The sequence below is a fragment of the Aplysia californica genome, unplaced genomic scaffold (genome assembly GCF_000002075.1).
Source record: "Aplysia californica isolate F4 #8 unplaced genomic scaffold, AplCal3.0 scaffold00057, whole genome shotgun sequence".
Taxonomy (NCBI): domain Eukaryota; kingdom Metazoa; phylum Mollusca; class Gastropoda; order Aplysiida; family Aplysiidae; genus Aplysia; species Aplysia californica.
Window position 1 is genome coordinate 202,933 of NW_004797327.1, and position 1,539 is coordinate 204,471.

A 1,539-nucleotide genomic window follows, 5' to 3' on the forward strand; every position below is an offset into this window, starting at 1 on the left:
CACATATTTTTCCTGACTATTTCGCTCCAGCTGTCGGAAACACGACTGACAAGACTGTCTATTTTGTTTTAGTAAGAGTTTTACAGCACTTGCAACACAAGAAGGTCATATAAGTGCCGAAGATTAGAGGTATTACAAGACAGTACAAGAGAGTAACAAACAAGAACAAAGGAGGGGAAAAGTCGATAGATGTTTGATAGGAAAGAAGAAGCAAACCACACCAGAACACCCGCCAACCATCCACTGACAAGACTGTCTACACATTTCAACATAAAATTAAGTAAAAAAAACAAAACCCCCAAAAACTCAAAACACACATCATAAAGATTATAAGATCGCAATTTTATTCTCAAAAAAGAAAAAAACCCAAACCATGCAGTTTTGATGCTTCCAAGAAATGAGGCAAAATCAGAGCTAGAGAATCGGAGACTGCCACGGCACCGCCAACGTGCCGATTCCCCCGCCCGCTGGTTCAGAGAGTTTTACCTGACTGTGAACCAGGGAGCTCCATGCCCCCAAACAACACATCTCCTTCCTTTCACTTTCAGAAAACACAGACAAAGTTTTCCATTCTAAAACTAGAAGAAAAAATCCTCCCAAGTTGGAAAAGTTGGAAAAGTTGGAAGCTCAGCTAACGTACAAATGTACACCTCCTATGTCGCATCCACATTACCCTGCCACTAGATTGTTGTTTTAGAAAAGTAAATGCCATGACTTTGTCCTTAATGTATTTTTTAAAAAAGGGAAGTGCTACGGGCCTAACTTTGTAGCTGTAGTGCGGGGACAAGACGTGAAGGCACTCCAGCGACGATGAAATGCCCCGATGTGACTCACCCACTACACACGTGTTACACGACAGCACGGTACACAATCCTACACACCACAGTACAACCCCGTACACACCACAGTGCAGACGCCTACAGATCCAAATGCATACACTTACATAAATTGATCCATGTGTTCACAATTCACTCACACACAGAACGTGTCACAATCCACACACACACTCACAGAACGTGTCACAATTCACACACACACTCCCCCACACACACAGAACGTGTCACAATTCACTCACACACTCCCCCACACACACAGAATGTGTCACAATCCACACACACACAGAACATGTCACAATCCACACACACACTCTCCCACACACACAGAACATGTCACAATCCACACACACACAGAACATGTCACAATCCACACACACACTCTCACACACACACACACAGAGAAGGTGTCAAGAAGAGAAAATGTACATGAGGCCCGACAGGCTTGACCAGCGTCCAGGACTCGCGGCCAGCTGCCCACCACAGCCAGGACTAGAAGCCGTGCACCTGGGGGGAACAGGGAAAGAGATATATTGTTAGATCAGAGAACACACAAACATATTGTTAGATCAGAGAACACACAAACATATTGTTAGATCAGAGAACACACAAACATATTGTTAGATCAGAGATCACACAAACATATTGTTAGATCAGACAACACACAAACATATTGTTAGATCAGAGAACACACAAACATATTGTT

General features: G+C 43.4%; 1 protein-coding gene across 1 annotated transcript in view; it reads right to left on the reverse strand.

The window, feature by feature from the left end:
• Positions 1-1,138: 1,138 nt before the first annotated feature.
• LOC101847940 (eukaryotic translation initiation factor 1) overlaps positions 1,139-1,539 on the reverse strand; it is a 10,082-nt gene continuing 9,681 nt past the window's right edge. Inside the window, exon 4 of the mRNA XM_005093039.3 lies at positions 1,139-1,340. Within this exon, the coding sequence (XP_005093096.1) occupies positions 1,326-1,340 (15 nt within the window). The 3' untranslated portion in view covers positions 1,139-1,325. The remainder of the gene's footprint in view (positions 1,341-1,539) is intronic.